The sequence below is a fragment of the Genypterus blacodes genome, unplaced genomic scaffold (genome assembly GCF_046128005.1).
Source record: "Genypterus blacodes isolate CSIRO-AG114 ecotype Tasmania unplaced genomic scaffold, CSIRO-AGI_Gbla_v1 ptg000070l_1, whole genome shotgun sequence".
Classification (NCBI taxonomy): Eukaryota; Metazoa; Chordata; class Actinopteri; order Ophidiiformes; family Ophidiidae; genus Genypterus; species Genypterus blacodes.
The window spans coordinates 1,975,545-1,996,921 of NW_027466880.1; the positions used below are offsets into that span (position 1 = coordinate 1,975,545).

The window sequence follows — 21,377 nt, forward strand, 5'->3', positions numbered from 1 at the left end:
ATGCCGGACCCAGAGATGGAGTGTTTCGGCCCGGCATCCGTTTACCTCCGGAAGCCTGAGAAGGAGAGGATTGAGGCCCAGAACACTCCCTTTGATGCTAAAACAGCTTACTTTGTAACTGAGCCAGCTGAGATGTACCTCAAGGGGAAACTGATAAAGAGAGAGGGTGGTAAAGCCACTGTGGAAACACTCACTGGAAAGGTGAGCATGATCGCACTGCAATTAAAAATGCGATAACACTTTGACTTTGATGATGACAATGCATGTTGGGACATCAAATTAAACTTCTTATGCGCTTTGATGTGGAATTTGGAATAGAGTCCAAATTACACTTTCTACTGCTTCTGTTTCATCATGTGTTTTTCTTTCTGTACACATTCTCATGCACAACTAAGATCTGTCCTTGCACTGTAGCTGAACTCATTTCTGTGCCTTTATCTGTCTGACAGTCTCTCACAGTGAAAGAGGATGAAATCCACCCCATGAATCCTCCAAAGTACGATAAGATTGAGGACATGGCCATGATGACCCACCTCAGCGAGCCTTCTGTGCTGTATAACCTCAAAGAGCGCTACGCAGCATGGATGATCTACGTGAGTTCATTTCTAATGCAGACTCCTTTAGATGCCAATTTCTGATTTGAAAAGCAAGAACCATCATTTAAGATAAAGATGGCCAGATGCCAATCAGTGACGCCCCAGATATTGTGTAAAAAATACAGTATGTCACTGCAGGACATCTGTGATCACTGCTTTGCGATATAGTGGCCGAGGTTAGACCGACAGCTCACTTGACACCCTTGCGTCCAGACTAAATTGCCCTCAGAAATATCATAATGTGATCATTTGATCCAGTAAATGATCAAAAGGCACAAAAAGTATTAACATTTTACAATCATGTAAATCGTGTGAGAGAGCATATGGCCAGGCAGAGCCAAGGACAGAAGCCTTGTTAATGCTTGATGGACACTGAGAATCAGTAAAAGGTTTTTAATGTGGGCAGTTTTGATTTGAGGATCAGGGTCCATATGAAAGACTACAAACAATGCAATAATGAATCCTATTTGACACTGTTACAGACCTACTCTGGGTTGTTCTGCGTCACTGTGAACCCCTACAAGTGGCTTCCAGTATACGATGCAGTGGTTGTGTCAGGATACAGAGGCAAGAAGAGGATTGAGGCTCCACCCCACATCTTCTCCATCTCTGATAACGCCTATCAGTTCATGCTCCAAGGTGTCAATCATTTATAAGCTTTAATACGTCTTGATTACACTGACACTATGTTGGTGAACATACAGTATACAGACATTTTTAATAATGTGGTATATTTAAAATATGATGTAATAACACTGTGTATGTGCTTATATTTCATTCTCTCAACAGATCGTGAGAATCAGTCAATCTTGATTACGTAAGTCAGTTCTAGAGACCACTAGTGAGGACCATTAAACATTATGTCTTACTTACTTTATACCAACTTACGTGTCACTTATGTGTGTTCTAGTGGAGAATCCGGTGCAGGAAAGACCGTCAACACCAAACGTGTCATCCAGTATTTTGCGACAATTGCAGTTGCTGGAGGGAAGAAAGCAGAGACTTCTGGAAAAATTCAGGTAAATACAGTATATACAGTTGACTACTACAGTACATGCAGGAAACTCTACATGATAATATGCAAACCCATGTTGTGTGATGTCATTTTAAGGGATCGCTGGAAGATCAAATCATTGCAGCCAATCCACTGCTTGAGGCTTATGGTAATGCCAAAACTGTGAGGAACGACAACTCGTCTCGTTTTGTAAGTATTTCTCAAGATGTCAAGCTGAACTTTATCTCATTCTGTAGCTGGGTAACAGTTTGCATCTATAGTATTAAGATTGGTTGGTTGAAGGTAACACATTATGTATGTATTTTGAAATTGATGCATATGGAATTTGCATTAGCAGAGTGAATCATAAAGAAAACCACACACTGACAGCTAAATTCTATTACAGGGTAAATTCATCAGAATCCATTTTGGAACATCTGGAAAGCTGGCTTCAGCAGATATTGAAACATGTAAGTTTCCAGCCAGTCATTATTTTGAGGGATTCAATAGATGAACGTATCTCAGTCACTTTTGCCTTGATTTTTAGATCTACTGGAGAAATCTCGTGTGACCTTCCAGCTGTCTGCTGAGAGAAGTTATCACATCTTCTACCAACTCATGACAGGCCACAAACCTGAGCTGATAGGTGTGTCATAACTTTATGACAGTATCCATCTTTATGTGACTACTGAGTCACATAGAGCAACTGCTAATAATTGCTAACCATATTCTATTTCCATTTCCATGTGTACAGATCATACAGTATGTGTATGTATTTTCTGTCTTCAGATGCTCTCCTGATCACCAAAAATCCTTATGACTATCACATGATCAGTCAGGGTGAAATCACTGTGAAGAGTATCGATGACATTGAAGAATTCATTGCCACTGATGTGAGTGTTCACATTTCACAACTGAATTTGTTCAACAAGTTGTGTTTATGTTCATGTTGGACTCACTCTTCAACTCACAGACTGCCATTGACATCCTGGGCTTCAATGCAGAAGAGAAGTTAAGCATGTACAAGCAGACTGGAGCTGTAATGCATCACGGCAACATGAAGTTCAAGCAGAAGCAGCGTGAGGAGCAGGCTGAGCCTGATGGCAATGAGGGTAGGAAAGACAAACAACAGGAGTTTTTGTGTAGTACAGCCATTTCTATCACCTAAAGAAAGGCAAAGGGGTTTAGAATATATTGTGTTTTAATCATTTACCGCTTGTTTTTCTTATTATAGAGGCAGATAAAATTTCCTACCTCATGGGTCTCAACTCTGCTGACTTGCTTAAGGCGCTATGCTACCCCAGAGTGAAGGTCGGAAATGAGTATGTGACCAAAGGTCAAACTGTACCTCAGGTAAAGAAGACAATCTACAAAACGATTCTAATACAAAAGAATGTCCTCTGCCATCCTCATGTCTTACTTCCTTCCTTGTTAGGTTCACAATTCCGTCATGGCTCTGAGCAAGTCTGTCTATGAGAAAATGTTCTTGTGGATGGTCGTCAGAATCAATGAAATGTTGGACACAAAGCAGCCTAGACAGTTCTTCATTGGTGTCCTGGACATTGCTGGGTTTGAAATTTTTGATGTAAGTGTGTTTGGAAACTCTTGTGGCTTCATTAAAGTCATTAAGCATAGCTACAATTACAAGCACAAGTTAAAAAAGCAAGGTGCAGTATAGAGTGTTGGATATGATTGCAAACCCTCCATATCTTATTTTCTTCAGTACAACAGCTTGGAGCAGCTGTGCATCAACTTCACCAATGAAAAACTGCAACAGTTTTTCAACCACCACATGTTCGTCCTGGAGCAAGAAGAGTACAAGAAAGAGGGAATTGAATGGATATTCATTGACTTTGGTATGGATCTGGCTGCCTGCATTGAGCTCATTGAGAAGGTATGCTCTTTCCCATTAAATGGCATATTTTATGAAAACCTAAATTACAGCTTTACTGTACGTTCATGCACTGAACCATTCTGTCATGTCATTTTAGCCGATGGGCATCTTCTCCATCCTTGAAGAGGAGTGTATGTTCCCCAAGGCAACAGACATGACCTTCAAGAACAAACTGCATGATCAGCATCTTGGTAAAAGTGCTCCCTTCCAGAAGCCAAAAGTTGTCAAAGGCAAAGCTGAGGCTCACTTCTCTCTGATGCACTATGCTGGCACTGTGAACTACAACATCACTGGCTGGCTGGACAAGAACAAGGACCCACTGAATGACTCAGTGGTTCAGCTCTATCAGAAGTCTTCAGTCAAACTGCTGGCTCTCCTCTATGCATCACATGCTGCAGAGGGTAGGATTCATATTTCATAGAGCAGAACTGTAGACATGTGTTTATGTATTTCGACATTTACATTTGATTGGAGTAAGGTGGCAGTTTAAGGATTCAAATGTAACCTTCATGTCACAGGTGAGGCCAGTGGAAAAAAAGCTGGTAAGAAGAAGGGTGGGTCTTTCCAGACTGTGTCTGCCCTGTTCAGGGTAAGCAACAGGTTTTCATCCACATTACTACAGTACAGCATGTACACCAACAGTTCAAGGGAAGGGTCTTGTTGCCCCTGAATATCAATCAAGTTCTTCTTTTACACATTTCAGGAGAATCTGGGAAAGCTGATGACTAACCTAAGAAGCACTCACCCCCACTTTGTACGATGTTTGATTCCAAATGAATCAAAGACTCCAGGTGGGCCTGATATCTATATGAATCTGGGTATTTAGTCTGTATGATTACACAATGCAGGACTGAATTGTACATGTCTTGCAGGTCTTATGGAGAACTTCCTGGTCATCCACCAGCTGAGGTGCAACGGTGTGCTGGAAGGGATCAGAATCTGCAGAAAGGGTTTCCCCAGCAGAGTCCTCTACGGTGACTTCAAGCAGAGGTAGCTGATCACTATGATTTATCAACAATTTATTGATAAGCCAAGGATCAGTTATTGATTGAAAAAAATCAATTTCCCTCTGATTAGATACAAAGTATTGAACGCCAGTGTCATCCCTGAGGGGCAATTCATCGACAACAAGAAGGCCTCAGAGAAACTCTTGGGCTCTATTGATATTGACCAGACACAGTACAAATTTGGACACACAAAGGTAATTTTTCTATTATGGACTTTTTAAGTACTAAATCAACATAACAGTAAACTCTGCAATTGCAATTATGTAAACTAATGTGATGGTACACTTAGGTGTTCTTCAAAGCTGGTCTCCTGGGTACTCTAGAGGAGATGCGAGATGAAAAACTTGCTATCCTGGTGACAATGACACAGGCTGTCTGCAGAGGTTTCCTCATGAGGACAGAGTTTGTCAAGATGATGGCGCGGAGGTATACATTAAGATTTATACATGGATTTAATCCTGCACAATGTAAGTGACTACTTGGTTGTGACAAATATTTGTTATTTCTTTAATGTCTGTTACTACAGGGAGGCAATTTACTCCATCCAGTACAACATCCGTTCATTCATGAATGTCAAAACATGGCCATGGATGAAGCTTTATTTCAAAATTAAGCCTCTTCTCAAGAGTGCAGAGACTGAGAAAGAGATGGCACAGATGAAAGAAGACTTTGAAAAAACCAAAGAGGAGCTAGCAAAGGCTTTGGCTAGGAAGAAAGAGCTGGAGGAGAAGATGGTGACGCTCCTACAGGAGAAGAACGACTTGCAGTTACAAATTCAATCTGTAAGAAACAAGAACAGAGACGTTTTACTAAATAACTTTAAAGTCCCCAAAATGTAGGTCTTTAGACATCTTAAAAACTGAAAACTTCATTTGTCTACCTTCAGTATACAGTGTTCATTAAAGTATTAGTATAGTAAGTATTGGGGTTGCGTTAAACCTGCATTCTGCATTTATGACTTTTAGGAAGGTGAAAACCTCAGTGATGCAGAGGAAAGGTGTGAGGGGCTTATTAAAGCAAAGATCCAGCTCGAGGCCAAAGTCAAAGAGACGTCTGAGAGACTGGAGGACGAGGAGGAGGTCAATGCTGAGCTGACTGCAAAGAAGAGGAAGCTGGAGGATGAGTGTTCTGAGTTAAAGAAAGACATCGATGACTTGGAGCTCACCCTGGCCAAAGTGGAGAAGGAGAAACATGCCACTGAAAACAAGGTTGGTATTTGATTCATAATCCCGTAATTTCTTGAATGATGACATTCTTTGAACATATTTTTAACAAAGTGGCCAACATAGGTTAAAAACCTGGTTGAGGAACTGGCTGCTCAAGATGAGACTGTTGCCAAGTTGTCCAAAGAGAAGAAAGCCCTCCAGGAGGCCCATCAGCAGGTTCTTGATGATCTACAAGCAGAGGAAGACAAAGTCAACACTCTGACCAAAGCCAAGACTAAGCTGGAGCAGCAAGTGGATGATGTATGTAATGATATATATATATATAAACATAATGTTAACTTGGTCTGTGAACAAAAAATAATTCTAAATGTCTACTCGAAAGCTTGAAGGTTCTCTGGAGCAAGAAAAGAAGCTTCGCATGGACCTTGAGCGAGCTAAAAGGAAGCTTGAAGGAGATCTGAAACTCTCTCATGAAACCATAATGGATCTGGAGAATGACAAGCAGCAATCTGATGAGAAACTTAAGAAGTGAGTGAGACTGACAGACCCTTTAAACAACTTAGACTAACCCAGTGTCTGAGTGGACAAAATCTCTCCAGAAGGGAGTAACACCACTGACGAGGTGCCCTTGAGCGAGGCACTGTACCCCTAACACTGCTCCACGGGCGCCGTATAATGGCTGCCCTGCACCCCCTCTGTGATGCATGTGTTTGTGTGTGTGTGATATGAGGGGGTGCAAGATAAATTTCAATTACATGCCATTTGCTGTGAATTGCATGCAAAATGACGATAAATAAAGTATCTTAAATCTTAAATCTTAAATCTTAAATAAGATAAGATAAAGAGCTGTATTAATCCAATGGAAATTGTTAAGGATCTCCAGCTAATCAGCAACTCTGCCAAAAACTGTTGCTGAAAAATCTCTTGGTCAGGTAAAATATTAAGTCTTTCAAACCAATTGTGAAAGCTGGATAATCATCACAAATTCATAAGAAGTGACTCCTCGGCATTCATCTTTTTCCTATACATCTTTTCCCTACACAGGAAGGAATTTGAGACAAGTCAACTTCTGAACAGGATCGAAGATGAGCAATCACTTAGTATTCAGCTTCAGAAAAAGATCAAAGAACTTCAGGTTGGTACAACAAATGTAACAAATGTGTCAGCATGTCATTCACGTTGGAGAGCCCAAGAGAGCCCAGGAGAGTTGGTTGTGCACTTCATCTATTGTTTGTAAACTTTTGAATGCCAGGCTCGTATTGAGGAGCTGGAGGAGGAGATCGAGGCTGAGCGTGCAGCTCGAGCTAAGGTGGAGAAGCAGAGGGCTGATCTCTCCAGGGAACTTGAGGAGATCAGCGAGAGGCTGGAAGAAGCTGGCGGAGCAACATCTGTTCAGATTGAGATGAGCAAGAAGCGTGAGGCTGAGTTTCAGAAGCTGCGTCGTGATCTCGAAGAGTCCACTCTGCAGCACGAGGCCACCGCTGCAGCTCTGCGAAAGAAGCAAGCTGACAGCGTGGCTGAGATGGGAGAACAGCTGGATAACCTTCAGCGTGTCAAGCAGAAGCTGGAGAAAGAGAAGAGTGAATACAAGATGGAGATTGATGACCTAACAAGCAATATGGAAGCTGTCGCCAAAGCTAAGGTAATGTTAAATTTTAAATATAAACATGGTCAAAACTATAAAACTCTGCAATGCCAATTAGAGTTGTTTTCTGATAAATCAGTTTAACATGAAAATGTCATGTGCCATAGCAACATATTTATTTGCCTCTGAACCACTAACATTGTGGGCTACATTCCATTTCCTTGGACCAACCCTCTGTTCATTTTAGGGCAATCTTGAGAAAATGTGCCGCTCTCTTGAGGATCAATTAAGCGAGCTGAAGACCAAAAACGAAGAACATGTTCGTCAACTTAATGACACTGTGGTGCAGAGGGCAAGGCTTCAAACAGAGAATGGTGAGAAATTACATTTTTTGTACCTCTTAATGTTATATCAATGTTAAACTCGTAATTAGCATGAGCCAGTAGTTAGATCAGTGGCATTAGACATTGATACATGTTGATATATCTCCAAAGGTGAAATAAGTCGGCAGCTGGAAGAGAAAGAGGCACTTATCTCTCAGTTAACAAGGAGTAAACAGGCTTATACCCAGCAGATTGAAGAGCTGAAGAGGCACTTGGAAGAGGAAATCAAAGTATGTCAGCAATAACATAACAATAAGAAACAGTGTTGTTTAGTTGAATTTCCTACGTTCAAAACTTGAAGATGGCTTTTACATTACAATGTGTGTACTTTCTTTGAAAGTCCAAGAACGCCCTGGCTCATGCTGTCCAGTCATCTCGTCATGACTGTGACCTGCTGCGAGAGCAGTATGAGGAGGAGCAGGAGGCCAAAGCTGAGCTGCAGCGTTCACTGTCTAAGGCCAACAGCGAGGTGGCTCAGTGGAGAACCAAATATGAGACTGATGCCATCCAGCGCACTGAGGAGCTGGAGGAGGCCAAGTAAGTCAAAGTCAATGTGTAGATTAAGTTACATACCAGTAATGTACTCATGTTCCTAAACAACATATTCTTCACAGGAAAAAGCTTGCCCAGCGTCTCCAGGATGCTGAGGAGTCCATTGAGGCTGTGAACGCAAAATGTGCCTCTCTGGAAAAGACTAAACACAGACTGCTGGGTGAGGTGGAGGACCTGATGATCGACGTGGAGAGAGCTAATTCTCTGGCTGCTACCCTCGACAAGAAGCAAAGGAACTTTGACAAGGTTACATTTTCAGTTATGCTTTGTCTAAATAAATGTCCATACAATGAGCAGGAAGAAATACTGATTTCTGCATTGCGATTTCAGGTTCTTGCAGAGTGGAAACAGAAGTACGAGGAGAGCCAGGCAGAGCTGGAAGGAGCTCAGAAAGAGTCCCGCTCTCTCAGCACTGAGATGTTTAAGCTGAAGAATTCATATGAAGAAGCTCTGGACCATCTGGAGACTCTGAAGAGGGAGAACAAGAACCTACAACGTATGCAAAGTTTTGGAAAACCTCATTAAGACAGACAGTGATTTGGTGGTTTGTGATTTGACAGACGTTTATGCATTTTACAACTGATATATAGTAGCATTTTGCAAGGGGCTAATAGGCTTGATGTGTCTAGGTGCACAATTACAATCTAATTTCACCAACATCACCAAAGATGAAGCCATGTTAAATTATGTTAACCAAATGTTAATCAAAATAATATTGGCAATCTACTATCTAAAGTGATTTCTATGTCTCTTATAGAGGAGATCTCAGATCTAACTGAGCAAATTGGTGAGAGTGGTAAGACCATTCATGAACTGGAGAAAGGAAAAAAGACTGTGGAGTGTGAGAAATGCGAACTCCAGACTTCACTCGAGGAGGCAGAGGTACAGTTTTAAATCTCTTACCAAATATTACTTTAAGTAACACTTGATCAACCAATATATTGTTTTGTTTTTGTTTTTGATCCACCAATATATTGTTTTGTTTTTGTTTTTTCAAGGCTACCCTGGAGCACGAGGAATCCAAGATTCTCCGTGTTCACCTGGAACTCACCCAGCTCAAAGGTGAAATTGACAGGAAAATTTCAGAGAAGGATGAGGAGATTGAGCAGATCAAGAGGAACAGCCTGAGAGTGATTGAGTCCATGCAGAGCACTCTGGATTCTGAGATCAGGAGCAGGAACGATGCCCTGAGAATCAAGAAGAAGATGGAGGGAGACCTCAATGAGATGGAGATTCAGCTCAGTCACGCCAACCGCCAGGCTGCTGAAGCCCAGAAACAGCTGAGGAACGTCCAGGGTCACCTTAAGGTACAGCAGCTTTAATTAGGAAACTTCTGCGAGTGAAGTTGAATTCATATGCATTGCTAAAAGTTATTATTATTATTACTTTAGGATACACAACTGCATCTTGATGATGCTATAAGAGGTCAGGATGAGATGAAGGAGCAGGTAGCCATGGTGGAGCGCAGGAACAACCTGATGATGGCTGAGATTGAGGAGCTGAGAGCTGCTCTGGAGCAGTCTGACAGAAGCCGCAAAGTGGCTGAACAGGAGCTGGTTGATGCCAGTGAGCGAGTCGGGCTGCTGCACTCACAGGTAAATAACATGGATCCCCACATCAAGTGAATCACCGGATAGTGTATTTTCAATAGGATATATTGCATATAAAATATTCATACTACCAACTATTATTTCTGCAGAACACCAGCCTTATCAACACAAAGAAGAAGCTAGAGACTGACCTTATTCAGATCCAAGGTGAAGTGGAAGACTCTGTCCAGGAAGCACGTAATGCTGAAGAAAAGGCCAAGAAGGCCATCACTGATGTGAGTAGTGATTTAAAAATAAATCTTTCCTTCTTTAGTCTCAATATATGAACGGACACGATTTGCTGAAGTCCTGTTGCATCCATATTGTAGGCTGCCATGATGGCAGAAGAGCTGAAGAAGGAGCAGGACACCAGTTCTCATCTGGAGAGAATGAAGAAGAACCTGGAGATCACCGTGAAGGACCTACAGCATCGCCTGGATGAAGCTGAGAATCTGGCCATGAAGGGCGGCAAGAAGCAGCTCCAGAAGCTGGAAGCCAGGGTATGTTTAGAGACAATAAGTTATCATACTTTCTGTGAACAGGAACAGTATTTTGCATTTGAAAATCAATGCCATCTTTTTTATTCAGGTTCGCGAATTGGAGGGAGAAGTTGATGCTGAACAGAGGCGTGGTGCTGAGGCCATCAAGGGTGTGAGAAAATATGAGAGAAGAGTAAAGGAGATAACATATCAGGTACATTTATTGTATTATCAATAATAAATCATTTAAAGGGTAAGTTTATTCTTTTCTAGCAACATTCTATAATTTGCTGTTTAAAAACAGGCCGAGGAGGACAAGAAGAACATTGCCAGACTTCAGGATTTGGTGGACAAGCTACAGCTGAAAGTGAAATCCTACAAGAGACAGTCTGAGGACGCTGTGAGTTCACTCGACTCTTATAATTATGGTGATAATGAAAAGGTCGAAGCCCAAAAGTTTTGACTTCACACTGTCTTACACTGCAGGAAGAGCAAGCCAATGGTCACCTGTCCAGGTACAGGAAGGTTCAGCACGAGATGGAGGAAGCTCAGGAGCGAGCCGACATCGCTGAGTCCCAGGTCAACAAGCTGAGGGCAAAGAGTCGGGAGCTTGGCAGGGTAACATAATCCACAGAAATCAACTTTGACGAAAATGTCCTTTTGTGTAAGAATTCACTTTGAAAATGTGTTTCATATTCAGATCTTCTAACTTACTTCATGTTCGCTTTGTAATTCCAGGGCAAGGAGGCAGAGGAGTAACAACTTCACCATCAGACAGCAACAAAGTTGTCATACAATATGACTACTTTGTTACATTGTTTACTTAGCATGTTAACACCAACAATTCAATAAAGCTAGCTAGTGTCCTGCATATAGTGTGTGTGACGACCTTTCATTTCTGTATGACTCCTTCACTGATTTTCTTGAAACTGACGTAAGAAACACTTGCAAATTATTTTTGACAGGTTTAAGACTTTTAAAAGATAAAATTTTAGTTTTCCCAATGCAGAAATACAACACAGTATTCATAATACTATGTTATCTTGAGTTACAAGTAACTGTGGCAGCAGAAGACATTTTATCAGGTAACCACAGCTGCTCTGCTAGCTTAGATCGCTTCACTTAGTCTAGTATTCCCCCAAGAAGTTACACGTCATGCACCTAAATTGTTATAGATAGATGGATAGATATACTTTATAGAGAAGAATCCATCCAGTCATTTATACCAAAAACATGGCTCCCTGGGTATCAAAGACGGGTCTAACTATACAAACAAACGCCTCAGACGCATGGTATCAGTTTGGTATTAGTAATCGATGTGTCCTCATGGCAACCTGACAGAGTCTCAGGGAGGACAGGCTGAGAAACAAGACACACACAGGTTCCAGTAACATGTATCATATGTATCAGTTACTTACATATCATTAACTACCTCCTCTTCTCGATGCATCACCAACAGAGACTATTCAATGCTGTTTTTACATATTTACAATATGCTCATTTTAGTTTGGACTGTAGCGAATTTGAAATGGTGTAAAACCTGGTCCCATACCGCCATCTTGTGGTGATATGTAGTAACACAAAACGCTGTCAAAGAAATACAAACAAAAAATTGATTAGCATTCAATCGCGTCACAATTTCTAAATTAATCATGTGTTGATCATGATTGGCCCCTGTGAAAAAAAACAAAAGTAAAACTTTTTCATTTAAGATGAACATTTAGGACATGGAATGCTTCACTAAATCGGTTGGAAGAGTTGTTTTGTGAAACGTGAGGAATGTTTAGGGCAGACGGGGGTCCTCCCTCTGGTCCTCCCCGTGCCCCTGGGTGTTTTCTCCTGGTTTACTCTGGTGTTCTTCGATCTCAAGCTTCACTGCGGTGCGATGGGCGGCTGTCTGGTTGGATTGAGGATGGTTGGATGTTTTCCAGGGAGGAAGTCGTTATGGTTTTAGGTCAGCAGAGGTCAGCATTGCGCCTGCACTAGCATCTGTCACTGGAATAGCTTGTGGAAATGGTGTGTAAACAGCAGAGTGTCGCGGGTGGCCGAGATGTTTTTGCTCTCTTCTCATCGTTCATCGCTGGTTTTTATGGATGATTAATGTCGGTGTGTGTCGGGTGTATCTGGCAGCTCTTGGAGATGCGTTCAGGAGGCGCAGTGCGTTTCGCTGCTGCCGCTGCTGACTGGAACTGCCGCAGTAAACAAGACTGACCGCGACTACAGCAGCTCTATGTGGGTAAAGACACTGCCGACGGTAGCTTTAACTTCTAAACTCCGTCCTAAATCTTCTTTAAATGTCCAATAACTGCTATGGTGCAGATGAGAAACTGGTCGAGGTGGTCTTTGAGGATCCCTTCTCACCAAGCTGGATGTCTGTCAGTCAACACATGAACTAAATATTATTGTCAGCGACCAGTACACGTGTAATATACCAGATTTATCGCCGTGATTCTTATTTAAAGCATGACTGAAAAGCAGAATAGCGTCGATGCAGAGGAGACCGCTGCGCCCGCCAGACCGACCTTGCGGCTCCGCCAGCCGTCCGAGCGCGCACCCACTAAGAGTAGCGTGTGTTCCCGGTCCTACTTCGTGGTGGTGATGGTGTTTTTTCACATCTACATCATTAATGTCATAGCACTGCTTCTTTACGTGCATTACAACAACGGAGAGGCAGGAGACAGCGGCCGGGACCATGAAGCCCCGAGCAGTAATCCGCGGCTCGCCGAGTCCCACCGACCCCCATCAAAGTCAGAGTTTCTGCGTGATGTTTCCCTCACAAGACTGGAGGGTATACGGGTGAGCTCTCTCTCTCTCTCTACCTCTCCCTGTCTATCCCTCTATTGCTCTCTCTCTCTCTCTCTCTCTCTCTCTCTCTCTCTCTCTCTCTCTCTCTCTCTCTCTCTCTCTCTCTCTCTCTCTCTCACGCAACACAAAATTCTACATTTATTTTCCAGGTTGGACATGTCCAGAAGGTGTCACTGGTGCCAGATAAAGTGCACAAAATGAGGACTTTAAGTATGAAACCTCTGCTGTTTGGTAAGAGTCAGCAAACACACATATGGTACATGATGCTACATCCAACTTTGAACTAGAGTCTGAAGTCATATGAAGTGAACCTCTCTCTCTCTCTCTCTCTGTCTCTTTCTGCCTCTCTCTCCCTCCCCATGTCACTGTCCCAGCTTTACTCTTGCTCAATTAAAGGCTTAATACTGACTAACCAAGGAGCAGAAACAAGAGTACAGCTCTCAGTGCATCAACTTGTTTTCCCCTGAACTGACTTTTGCAGCAAATCTATAAATATTGTTGGAAAAAAAACAATAAATCGTGGTTGTTGTTGGTTTTGTTTTAAATGCCATCATCAGCCTGACTCTGTCTCTGTTTATTTCTGCAGAGATTCCCAACTTCCTTTCAGAGGACGAATGTCGTGTTGTAATGCAGCTTGCGCAACTTAAGGGTCTGATGGAGAGTCAGTTAATGGTGCAAGATGGCCAGGAAGAGCTGGCAAAGGAGCTCAACCTCAGTCCAGAGGAGATCTTCAACCTTCTTGACATCAACAAGGATGGGCAGTTGCAGATGCATGAGGTGTATATCAGTTATTGTAGATTGTGAGCACATTGTGTGACATACAATCAAAAGTGGTCTAACTGATGGTTTCTCTCGCACCACAGATACTGACACATTCTCGAGTGAGGGACGGCATCTGGCTCACACCGGAGAATCTGCGTGAAATCTATGCCGGCCTTCAAGCCGACAAAGATGCTAATGGTGAGAAATTAAGTAAATTCAGTATTTTATTTTTTTAGCCTAGATATCCTCTGAAGTTACAAGGTGTCTTTTTTTGTTCCTGTTCATATTTGCAGGGATAATGATTCAACAAGGCTCCAGTATTGAGTGTTAGATAATGTTGAACAATTTTGAATGAGCTTAATTGTGAGACAGTAAAGCTTATAATGTTGATAACGATTTATTTCAGTGTCATATCTGACTTTACATTCACGGTGCACAAGTTGTATTGGCAACAGTGTTGTTTTGTTTTGTGTTTTGACCTGCATGTGGCTACGTGAGGCTCCAAACAAGCTCTCAGTCTATGCACATTCTTATGTTTCATGCAGGTTTACTGAGTTTAGAAGAGTTTAAGCTTCTAAGCAATGATGCCTTCCAGCGCTTCCTGTTTCAGCGTGGGGTGAAAAGTAGTCAGCTGGTGCGGAACAGCAGACACACCTGGCTGTACCAGGGCAGAGGAGCACACCAGGTCCTCCAAGATATCAAGACCAGGTAACAGGGGACACGCCACCATTACGTCTTTGATACTTACAGTGCTGTCTTGTTTTGCTCAGCTGTGAACTGCTATCGCTCACCTTTCCTTTACCTTTGCCGTCAAAGGGTGACCCGCCTCACTCGGCTCCCTTCTTCAATAGTGGACCTCAGCGAGCCGCTCCAGGTGGTTCGCTATGAGGAGGGTGGCCACTACCATGCCCATCACGACAGCGGCCCGGTCTATCCTGAAACTGCATGCACACACACGCGCCTCGCAGCTAATGCCTCCACTCCTTTTGAGACGTCTTGCAGGTGAGATCACTGAAGTCCAAGCGGATTGGTCTGGATAAACTTTTAATTCATCTGTCCAGTGTGACTACTAAAAAGTGCATTGACATTCCATTGTGACATGTGTAACTTGACATTTTCAACTGGGAATGATTGCTTGCTAATTGTTTGTGTGTGCTTGTGTAGGCATGTGCACTTCATACACGTCTGTGTCATTTTAAATCTGTGTTGCACACTTAGGTACATCACAGTGCTCTTCTACCTGAACTCTGTTGAGGGGGGCGGGGAGACTGCATTCCCTGTAGCAGACAACAGGACCTATGATGAAGTGGTGGGTAGTCGTGTGTGGGTCTGGAGATGTGTACAGAGTATTGTGTACATACTGTGCATGTCTGTTATATCAGTTTTAACTCTGTTGTTCGTCAGGGAGTGCATCGGCCTGATATTAAGCAAGCTGGCTGTCTGAGTTCGATTGTGTGTTTTAGTCTCTGATACAGAATGATGTGGATCTAATGGACACCAGGAGGAACTGTGACAAGAGTAACCTCAGGGTGAAACCTACCAAAGGGACCGCTGTTTTCTGGTACAACTACCTTTCTGACGGAAGAGGTAAACTTTGCAGCACATGCATAATACCACAGTTATTCAAATGATCGCAATATTGAGGTGTAGAATGCACAGTCAAAAGTGGTGTTTCGTGGATTCAAACTCATATCTTGATTGCCGGGAGAGAGCTAGGCTGATACTGCATTTAAAGGTTGATTTCTGATTTCCCAATTGAGGTCATTTGTATTATAAGTAAGGAGAATAAAGCTCTTAACAATGTGGATTTAGGCTAACAGATAATCAGAAGGAGGATAAGGTAGATATGTGAAATTGTTAATGAAATAAAACCAAAATGACCCTTAAACACTTGAAATGAGATGTATGACTTTGATCTCTTTTTGTCTGTAGGTTGGGTGGGGGAGCAGGATGAATACGCTCTGCATGGAGGCTGTATGGTCACTCGTGGCACTAAGTGGGTTGCAAACAAATGGATCAATATTGACCCTGATTATCAGAGACAGGCTCAATACCAACACTTGGTGTCACAGCAGCTTGATGATGAGGATGATGAAGGTCTGACATTGAACCCTGACCTACACCATTCTGACATCCATCAAGACTTGTAACTAAACCAAATACTTAAAAAAAGGACCTCCCTAACCTTCCTCTATCCTGCACAATCTCTCTCCCCTCACTGTGGCCAGTATGTAGAGACAAGTTACATTCAGGGAATGCGGTCACAGCAGGTTTATGCAATGTTAAATTGTTAAGTATTGCTTGGATTTTGAATATTGTTATCCTTTTTTATCTACTGTAATTCCCTATTTAAAGAATGTTGCACTAGAATCTTTCAGCACACAAGAAAGCTTCCATTTGCATGAGTTAATGTCACCTTTTGCAGTTCCTATGAGCAACACTTGCACTTGAAAATTGAAATGGCAGACTGTAAACATTCCCCTTCGACCTTTCTGTGTGTCATTACCAAAAAAGGGCACACAAGCTTTCAGTCTGATGCATGTTGCCTTGACTTTGTTCCTTGAATTCATATGTTTTCTGATTTTGTTCGTGTTTTTATTTACCGAGAACAAATGCACTGTATCATTCCACACTCTTCACACTGGAAATAAACTTTAACGTGTTGTCAGAATTCAGTGTTACATCTTTCTTTTACATAGCTATAACATATTTATATTTTTAGTAAACTACAATAACAATTTATTATATTACCCTACAGTACATTAACACCATATTGAAGGAGGAGTGTAAAAAAATCATGGTAACAATAATTCAAATTTAATTCTGTATTTATTAACTTTAAATTTACTTTAATTATTTTACCCTTATTTACAAGTAGATTCTGTTGTCGGTATGATTAATATTTATACTTTGTGACAATCACATTGTCCGTCTTCTTTGCTGACAGCTTGTTCTCGTTTGCAAAATTCCTCAAAGTTTTGTGTTGCTCTGCATATCCTGAAACAAATAGTTCCATAAAGTAAAGATGGCATATTGCTCATACTTGTTTGGATTGTACAATGTTTTTCTACTTTCACACAGTAGTCAGTTGAGCGCTGGACACTCCAAATTGAGTAAACATTAGAGCAGACGTACCTCTGATGGCTCATATCTAGAGAGAGATGACGCCCCACGGTGGTTCATGCAGTACAGCACAGCGTCGTGAATGGAGGCAAAGAGACGACTCTTTGTTATTGACTCTGAGAAGAAGTCACCGAGCTCTAATTGTTCCACCACAGAAGCTGAGAAGAACATAGTTTACAGGTAGCAGCAGATGAGATAAACCCCTTCAGGAAATGTCAGATTTATAATGTCAACATGATGTGTGGCTCTTCACTTACCTTGACATCCAGCCATGTAGATATCTACGTCTATTTCACTGAAGTCCTGGAAAATCTGTCAATAGAATGAGTAATAAATATTTCTATTGTTTTTTTATGGTTACCTTTTACTCTCTCGTGAAAGGTTAACACTGTTTCATGCTCATGCTTCTCAAATTACACAACTCTGTGTACTGAAGACTCGATAAGCCCTTAAAGATAACAAAACAAAGGTATATAGATATTATATTCAATGATTTAAGTGATCAAGCCATTTTAAAAGATATTTGTCCCGTAATACTTACATTTTTCATAGTCTTGATAGCTACTGTATCAATGAAGTTGGCTGTGGAGAGGTCCAGAACGATGGAGTGAATGTCCCAGGTCCATTTCCCCAGGGATCCCAGGGAGACCCGCTCCAAGTCTCTACTCAGGGTGTCATCACTGCTGGAGCCCAGAGTGGTAGTGTCCCCGTCCTGCAGCTCGGACATCCACCCTATGCTGGTGTTGTCCTGATCTGCGCCTTTCAGGTACTCCCATCTGCACTGGCCGTCTGGTGTTCTGGGTGAGGTCGGCACCACGAAAACGGTTCCATTCTCCCTCTCGCTCCAGGCCTGACCCTCCTCTGCTGCAGCATTCTCGTCCATGCACGTGTCCCTCCAACGACCGGCCTCTTCCTCCACAGAGAACACAGGTGCTCCAGGTAGCGTTGTAGCTGCCCTCTGTGCTCGTATCTGCACAGTGAAAGCGATGCTTCTTACTACTTCTTACCTACTACTGAAATTAGTTATGTTGCACTTTTTCAGCACATTACCTCTCTTTTAGCTTGCCTTCTCGCCCTCCTCTCAGCCCTCCTCTGTCTACGCTTCTGTTTAGCCTCTTGCCTCCTCTTGTAGATAATCATTTTACTGATGTCTAGTCCACTCTTAAAACATGAGACAATGCAACAAATGATCACCTCACAACAATTCGAACCAAAAATTGTGAAATCTGAGAAAGAGAGGATGAGATTATTTGAAGACAACAAACCTTGTCTTTCAGGGCCTCAAGGTAGAGATCAGCATTTGCAAAATAAACTGTAGCAGAGGATCGGAATATTGTAACACCTGGAACTTCTCTTGCCTGCCGAATAGAGAGAGCATATTATCTTTCACACTGTTTTATTAATGGCATTCTCCCTCTTGCAGCCATTTTTACCTCTCTGTGGGTCTCCATGTCCACATAGAGCTCTGTACCTGGAACGTTTCCCAGAACAGAGTATGTTGGCCTGAAGAATAAGACAAAACACACATTTTGGACATTGCTGTGAGTAATGCATGATGCTGAATTGCAGGGGAGCCTTACATCTGAGTCCTGAAGATAACAGTAAGCAAAGCAAAGGCGATGGACGCGGCAAGACCCATATCCAGATTGAACAGCAGCGTTGACACCCAAGTTACCACCCACACCACCTGGGGAGAGCCGCATCAACGTGTTGTAATTATCAGTGGTGACTATTGGAAGGAAGCATAGCGGGATTTATAAATAGCAATTTATCCTCTCACCAGATCAACCTTGCTCCTCCTCCACAGCGTAACAACATCAGAGTGCTGCTTGAACATGCCCTTTAGATTTACAAAGACGATCGCTGCAAGGACCGCCTGAAACAAGTGCACGATTCATCATTCATTATAACGCAATGTTAAAGCTTGATTGTGGAACATAATAAAATACAATCACGTCAAACTAAAAAATGATCAACGTAAACTTCAATGTAAAGGCGTTCAGTGCAGCGACACAACCTTTGGCAGCTCCTGGAACAGTGGCCCCAGCTTCAGTATAGTCACCAAGACAATTACAGCTGAAGCCACTCCAGCCATCTGAGGACACACACAAACAGATAGATCAAGTCCCTGATTCATGCTGTTTTAACAGGAGTAAGCTGTTACCGAAAAGTGGTCGTGATCTTGCTATCGTCCTGGTCTTTCAATACAAAATTATTTAGATTTTAACTTTTTTCAATTTATGTTTCCTGTTGCTAATGTTATACTCGTAGTCAGTTTTCCTCTCACCTGTGTTTTCCCTCCAGTGCTCTCCTGAATGAGACTGCGGGACATGGAGGAGCAGACAGCGTAGCATTGGAAAAAGCCTCCCACTGCATTACTAAGACCAAGAGCCACCAGCTCCTGCATCAGAGAAGTAACAGTTATCTAAGAAACACAGCATGTGGTTACAGTATGGTGGATGTATCACCTGGTTACTGTCCACTTTGTATCCATGTTTCAGGGCAAATGTTTTTCCCAGTGAAATGGATATGGCATATCCTACAATGGCCAGTGCAAAAGCATCGCCGATGACTTCTCCAAACAGGCTCACATCTGGTGTACTGGGAGGGCTTAAACTGGACCACAGTACCAGTTTACACAGCAGAGGACAAGAAGGTTATTAGTTTGTGTCACTCATGTTAACAATATGAGTGACTTTGTGAAATTTGTGAGCTTACCCACTTGGGATTTCTCCAACCACTGAAATAGTATAGTTGCTATTCAACTTGCCAAAAGATGATATCAAGGTGGCTGCTACAATCTGCAGTAATCAGAGACATACGTTTCACAAATACAAACCTCACACACACACAAACACACACACACACACACACACACACACACACACACACACACACACACACACACACACACACAGAGAAATCTCATCCTTGACCACTCAACCATAATCATTAAAAACCTGGTAAATCATGTGCTTGGCGTGGCCCTAATCATTAGCCTTAAAAATGATGTTTTTGCTGTGAAGGTTCCGGAAACATCTGCTGACTGAGCCCTTTGGTTCCACTGAGTGCACTGACTGTGTTTTTTAACTGCTGCTGTATCAGCATCAGCAGTGCAAAAATGTGATAAGATAAAACACCAGAGAGTGTGTGTGTTCTAGTGTGGACTGACTGTGATGAGCTCCACAGGGATTGGCACCGGCAGCTTTGGGCTGAGGAAAGAGTTGAGCTCCTTTGCTGCAATTAGAAACAGCATGGATACAACACTGACCACCAGTGTGGGAGGGTGAGTCCTTGGCAGCAAGGAGCAAACATCCACTAAGGTCTGAGAATGAATAATAATAAAGATGTCAACAGCATGTGGTTACGGACAGGAACATTTGCTTCTACACACAAAGAAACACAACTACACACATACATCACACCTTCACATAACACAAATCACAATGAAAATGGAAATCTTATCATATCAAACCTCACTGAAACAGACACAGAAATCAGTACCACTCACATACACCAGTGACAGCGGACCACTGAAACGTGTGGGTGACACTCCAAAGATATACTTTAACTGGGCCACCACAGCATGGGCAGCTGCAGCTGTTGTGTAAGCCCTCACCAGTGGCTCAGACAAGTACGTCCCAACAAATCCAAACTTCACCAAACCTAGTACCACCTAAACACACAGACAGACAAGTTTTCACAACCTGAAATAACACAATAGGAGAGCATTATTGTCCTGTGGGGGGTTCTGTTTTGCACACCTGAATGAGTCCTCCTAGGACAGTCGTAGCCGCTGCTACCTGCACCCTGTATGAGTCCCTGGCAGTAACGTCCACCTCTTCGGTCAGGTTGGTCCCATTCGTTTTAAGGAAGGCTGCATCAGGAGCCAGTCTCTCCGTCACACTCCCCACCATAATGCTGAGCACAGCAAAGGTACCTGAACACACCGTATGAGTGCTGTGTTATTCCAGAGGTTGTAACGTGAATGGTGCAGTACAATCTGTTTACTTACCAATGGAGATGTGGCGTGATGTTCCAAAAAAGAAGTATATCAATGCTGGATAGAGGGATGTGTAGAGGCCGAATACAGGAGGTAAGGAAGCCAGCAGTGCATATGCCATCCCTGAGGAAAGCAAAGACAGATGTTACAATTCTCCCCAACTGTTTCTTAGGTTTAGGTAACATAAAACAATAATTAATTTGTATTTAATAGTATTTTGCTGGTGTCAGACAATAAACCTAAATCTGTTTTACAGTTTTAACACCTGGAAAGGTTTTGACCTACAAGTTATGAAATACATAAAAACCCACACGACCCCTGTCATACCTTGTGGCAGGTGCATAATGCCCACACTTATGCCAGAGATGAGGTCTGGCATGCCATAGTCCCACACCGAGTATTTAGGCAGCCAATATAATATCGGGAAGCTGCTCACCAC

The 21,377-nt window shown here is 42.5% G+C and overlaps 3 protein-coding genes across 3 annotated transcripts; 2 read left to right on the top strand and 1 right to left on the bottom strand.

Moving 5' to 3' along the window:
* On the top strand, positions 1 to 11,004 carry LOC143005249 (myosin heavy chain, fast skeletal muscle-like). The gene is made up of 39 exons (XM_076156521.1): positions 1 to 201; positions 450 to 593; positions 1,079 to 1,235; positions 1,386 to 1,413; positions 1,507 to 1,615; positions 1,708 to 1,800; positions 1,997 to 2,060; positions 2,138 to 2,236; positions 2,380 to 2,483; positions 2,564 to 2,702; positions 2,825 to 2,943; positions 3,026 to 3,175; positions 3,314 to 3,484; positions 3,582 to 3,885; positions 4,003 to 4,073; positions 4,188 to 4,275; positions 4,357 to 4,474; positions 4,562 to 4,685; positions 4,781 to 4,917; positions 5,018 to 5,273; positions 5,457 to 5,699; positions 5,781 to 5,957; positions 6,040 to 6,185; positions 6,702 to 6,792; positions 6,910 to 7,299; positions 7,490 to 7,616; positions 7,737 to 7,855; positions 7,966 to 8,162; positions 8,240 to 8,423; positions 8,508 to 8,673; positions 8,935 to 9,059; positions 9,176 to 9,484; positions 9,569 to 9,772; positions 9,877 to 10,002; positions 10,096 to 10,266; positions 10,355 to 10,459; positions 10,550 to 10,645; positions 10,732 to 10,863; positions 10,984 to 11,004. The coding sequence occupies exons 1-39, from the start codon at positions 1 to 3 to the stop codon at positions 11,002 to 11,004; spliced, it is 5,805 nt and encodes a 1,934-aa protein (XP_076012636.1).
* Positions 11,005 to 12,248: 1,244 nt separating this feature from the next.
* p4htmb (prolyl 4-hydroxylase, transmembrane b) lies at positions 12,249 to 16,238 on the top strand. The gene is made up of 9 exons (XM_076156413.1): positions 12,249 to 13,041; positions 13,200 to 13,281; positions 13,637 to 13,827; positions 13,914 to 14,010; positions 14,358 to 14,520; positions 14,629 to 14,814; positions 15,031 to 15,121; positions 15,276 to 15,399; positions 15,745 to 16,238. Exons 1-9 carry the CDS (start codon positions 12,709 to 12,711, stop codon positions 15,960 to 15,962), a joined length of 1,485 nt encoding a protein of 494 aa, XP_076012528.1. The 5' UTR covers positions 12,249 to 12,708; the 3' UTR covers positions 15,963 to 16,238.
* A 330-nt stretch (positions 16,239 to 16,568) lies between these two features.
* slc26a6l1 (solute carrier family 26 member 6, like 1) lies at positions 16,569 to 21,061 on the bottom strand. The gene is made up of 17 exons (XM_076156737.1): positions 20,951 to 21,061; positions 20,700 to 20,875; positions 20,447 to 20,611; positions 20,108 to 20,260; positions 19,654 to 19,736; positions 19,404 to 19,551; positions 19,223 to 19,336; positions 18,953 to 19,030; positions 18,716 to 18,811; positions 18,516 to 18,622; positions 18,369 to 18,438; positions 18,201 to 18,293; positions 17,986 to 18,096; positions 17,477 to 17,905; positions 17,193 to 17,247; positions 16,948 to 17,093; positions 16,569 to 16,809 (listed from the first exon to the last, which is right to left on the bottom strand). Exons 1-17 carry the CDS (start codon positions 21,057 to 21,059, stop codon positions 16,783 to 16,785), a joined length of 2,160 nt encoding a protein of 719 aa, XP_076012852.1. The 5' UTR covers positions 21,060 to 21,061; the 3' UTR covers positions 16,569 to 16,782.
* Positions 21,062 to 21,377: the final 316 nt, after the last annotated feature.

What these genes read in the sequence shown, in the direction of transcription:
- LOC143005249 (XM_076156521.1), top strand. Translation starts at nt 1, where the DNA reads ATGCCGGACCCAGAGATGGAGTGTTTCGGCCCGGCATCCGTTTACCTC. An exon ending in ACTTGGAAGAGGAAATCAAA is followed by an intron (nt 7,856 to 7,965) that starts GTATGTCAGCAA and finishes TTTCTTTGAAAG; the next exon opens with TCCAAGAACGCCCTGGCTCA. An exon ending in AGAGTCGGGAGCTTGGCAGG is followed by an intron (nt 10,864 to 10,983) that starts GTAACATAATCC and finishes TTGTAATTCCAG; the next exon opens with GGCAAGGAGGCAGAGGAGTA.
- p4htmb (XM_076156413.1), top strand. Translation starts at nt 12,709, where the DNA reads ATGACTGAAAAGCAGAATAGCGTCGATGCAGAGGAGACCGCTGCGCCC. An exon ending in TATGAAACCTCTGCTGTTTG is followed by an intron (nt 13,282 to 13,636) that starts GTAAGAGTCAGC and finishes TTATTTCTGCAG; the next exon opens with AGATTCCCAACTTCCTTTCA. An exon ending in CTACCTTTCTGACGGAAGAG is followed by an intron (nt 15,400 to 15,744) that starts GTAAACTTTGCA and finishes TTTTGTCTGTAG; the next exon opens with GTTGGGTGGGGGAGCAGGAT.
- slc26a6l1 (XM_076156737.1), bottom strand. Translation starts at nt 21,059, where the DNA reads ATGGCATATGCACTGCTGGCTTCCTTACCTCCTGTATTCGGCCTCTAC. An exon ending in TCCTAGGAGGACTCATTCAG is followed by an intron (nt 20,612 to 20,699) that starts GTGTGCAAAACA and finishes CTGTGTGTTTAG; the next exon opens with GTGGTACTAGGTTTGGTGAA. An exon ending in CTACATGGCTGGATGTCAAG is followed by an intron (nt 17,094 to 17,192) that starts GTAAGTGAAGAG and finishes TGTTCTTCTCAG; the next exon opens with CTTCTGTGGTGGAACAATTA.